The sequence below is a fragment of the Geospiza fortis genome, unplaced genomic scaffold (assembly GCF_000277835.1).
Source record: "Geospiza fortis unplaced genomic scaffold, GeoFor_1.0 scaffold23, whole genome shotgun sequence".
NCBI classification, from domain to species: Eukaryota; Metazoa; Chordata; class Aves; order Passeriformes; family Thraupidae; genus Geospiza; species Geospiza fortis.
Window position 1 is genome coordinate 14901900 of NW_005054303.1, and position 3093 is coordinate 14904992.

The following is a 3093-nucleotide window of genomic DNA, read 5'->3' on the forward strand; positions in this document are numbered from 1 at the left end:
TGTCACCATCCCATGGATGTCACCATCCCATGGATGCCACCATCCCTGCCATGGGATCCCCCCATCCCCTGGAAGCCACCATCCTGTGGATGTCACCATCCCATGGATGCCGCCATCCCATGGATGTCAACATCCCTGCCACGGATGCCACCATTCCATGGGTGTCACCATCTCATGGATACCACCATCCCTGCTATGGGATGTCACCATCCCATAGGTGCCACCATCCCATAGATGCCACCATCCCATGGGTGCCACCATCCCATGGATGCCACCATCCCATGGGTGCCACCATCCCATGGATGCCACCATCCCATGGGTGCCACCATCCCATGGATGCCACCATCCCATGGGTGCCACCATCCCATGGATGCCACCATCCCATGGGTGCCACCATCCCATGGATGCCACCATCCCATGGGTGCCACCATCCCATGGATGCCACCATCCCATGGGTGCCACCATCCCATGGATGCCACCATCCCATGGGTGCCACCATCCCATGGATGCCACCATCCCATGGGTGCCACCATCCCATGGATGCCACCATCCCATGGGTGCCACCATCCCATGGATGCCACCATCCCATGGGTGCCACCATCCCATGGATGCCACCATCCCATGGGTGCCACCATCCCATGGATGCCACCATCCCATGGGTGCCACCATCCCATGGATGCCACCATCCCATGGGTGCCACCATCCCATGGATGCCACCATCCCATGGGTGCCACCATCCCATGGATGCCACCATCCCATGGGTGCCACCATCCCATGGATGCCACCATCCCATGGGTGCCACCATCCCATGGATGCCACCATCCCATGGGTGCCACCATCCCATGGATGCCACCATCCCATGGGTGCCACCATCCCATGGATGCCACCATCCCATGGGTGCCACCATCCCATGGATGCCACCATCCCATGGGTGCCACCATCCCATGGATGCCACCATCCCATGGGTGCCACCATCCCATGGATGCCACCATCCCATGGGTGCCACCATCCCATGGATGCCACCATCCCATGGGTGCCACCATCCCATGGATGCCACCATCCCATGGGTGCCACCATCCCATGGATGCCACCATCCCATGGGTGCCACCATCCCATGGATGCCACCATCCCATGGGTGCCACCATCCCATGGATGCCACCATCCCATGGGTGCCACCATCCCATGGATGCCACCATCCCATGGGTGCCACCATCCCATGGATGCCACCATCCCATGGGTGCCACCATCCCATGGATGCCACCATCCCATGGGTGCCACCATCCCATGGATGCCACCATCCCATGGGTGCCACCATCCCATGGATGCCACCATCCCATGGGTGCCACCATCCCATGGATGTCACCATCCCTGGATTCAGAGCAGCTGTGCTTTAGTTCAACCCCCAGCCCCCTGTGGGGAAGCAGCAATGCTGTGTTGGGAAAGGAGAGCTTTTTAAAAAGGAAAAAATTGAGTAAAACCTGAAAAAATTGAGTAAAACCTCAACACTGAGAGGAGATTGCACTCCCTGCTTTAAACTTGGCATCCACAGGGGTGCCTCCTTTTGCCTGCTTGCATTTGCCCAAGTTACCCTCCAGCTTTCATGCCACCAATCAATCCAAACAAAACGGATTTAAATGGTTTTTGGCTCTGCAGGACCACCTGATGTTTGATATTTCTGGGGGCAAGGGATGATTGGCCCCTGGACAGAGTGTGCAGGGCAGAGAGCAGCTGCCCCATCAGTTCCTCCATAAATAACACACAAAAAGTGCCTTTTCCAAGGCATGATGCTGTTTTTCCTCTTAAATTGAATATCCAGAAATTTTGGTGGATGTATTGTGAGATGGAAAAAATGATCTAAGAGAGGAACTGTGTGTAGAAAGAAAACTCTTTGATTTGAAGTCCTGTCATTGAAGACATTAATGATCCTATTATCAATCTTCAGCTGTTTCCCTAATGAATTTTTAATTTGCATGAGACACGTGATTGTTCTTTCTTCTAACACTGTAAGATTGGGGTCTTCAACTGTGATTTCTAAGGCTCTGATGGTTTGATTTTATTTTCCAGCTGACTTTGGGGTAGCAGCAAAAATAACAGCCACTATTGCAAAGAGGAAATCCTTTATTGGCACCCCTTACTGGTAAGAAACCACTTTGGTTGCTGTGCTGCAAAGCTGAGCCTGTATTTATGCCAAAAATCCTCAAACACACACATATGTCTGTAGAAATTGAATAAATTCCCTTTCTTCCAAGTAAAATGCCCAAAGGGTAAAAATCTGGGAAGCACTGATTTGTTGCTGTAACAAAAGCTACTTGAATTTAAGGCAGGGTTGTTGTTTCTCCCACATTTATTTTTGCAGATTATTCTCCCTTTTTTGGGGGATACCAGTGGTTATTTAGTTTCTCAGCCTTACATTTTTAGTGACTAAAACAGTGATGGAAAGTGATCTCTGTGCAGAAAGGAAACCAGATTTTCAGACTATCTTTTAATTATCCCTACTGATTAATGTCTGCACGAGGCAGCCTTTAATACGTGAATAATCATATGCAAATAATCATATGCAAATAATGTGTCCAGAGGTGATCCAATTGCATCCCCCTCCTAAGATAAATCCATAAAGAGCTTTTGAGTATTTGTGTCCCCACCTTGCTTTTTATTGTGACATTTTTTGCTGTATTTTTGTTTGGTTTTATGATGTTGTATTCAGCATATTTATTTTGTGTTCAGATATTTCAAAAGATTATACCCACTGTGGAAAAGATACATTAATTATCCTTAGATCCAAGATATTTCCAGAGCTTTAGGAAAAAAAACAAACAAACCCAAACTCCTGAAATACAAACTTTGTAGAATAATATTGAAACAAATTAAATCATTATAATTGTATAGCTTAAATTGTTTTTAAATCCAAGATTTTTCCAGAGCTGTAGGAAAAAAAAAAACAAACCCAAACCCCTGAAATACAAACTTTGTAGAATAGTATTGAAACAAATTGAATTGTCGTAAGTGTATAGGTTAAATTAGTGTGTAAGGTTTTATGTATATGTTAATTAAAACTTTAAAAGTATTAATATTAAAATATTATATTATATTATA

The 3093-nt window shown here is 47.0% G+C and overlaps 1 protein-coding gene across 2 annotated transcripts in view; it reads left to right on the top strand.

The window, feature by feature from the left end:
- MAP4K5 (mitogen-activated protein kinase kinase kinase kinase 5) overlaps nt 1-3093 on the top strand; it is a 63610-nt gene that overhangs the window by 36425 nt on the left and 24092 nt on the right. For both annotated transcript variants that reach the window (XM_031066226.1, XM_031066227.1), the window contains exon 8: nt 2065-2137. In XM_031066226.1, the coding sequence (XP_030922086.1) occupies nt 2065-2137 (73 nt within the window). The remainder of the gene's footprint in view (nt 1-2064; nt 2138-3093) is intronic.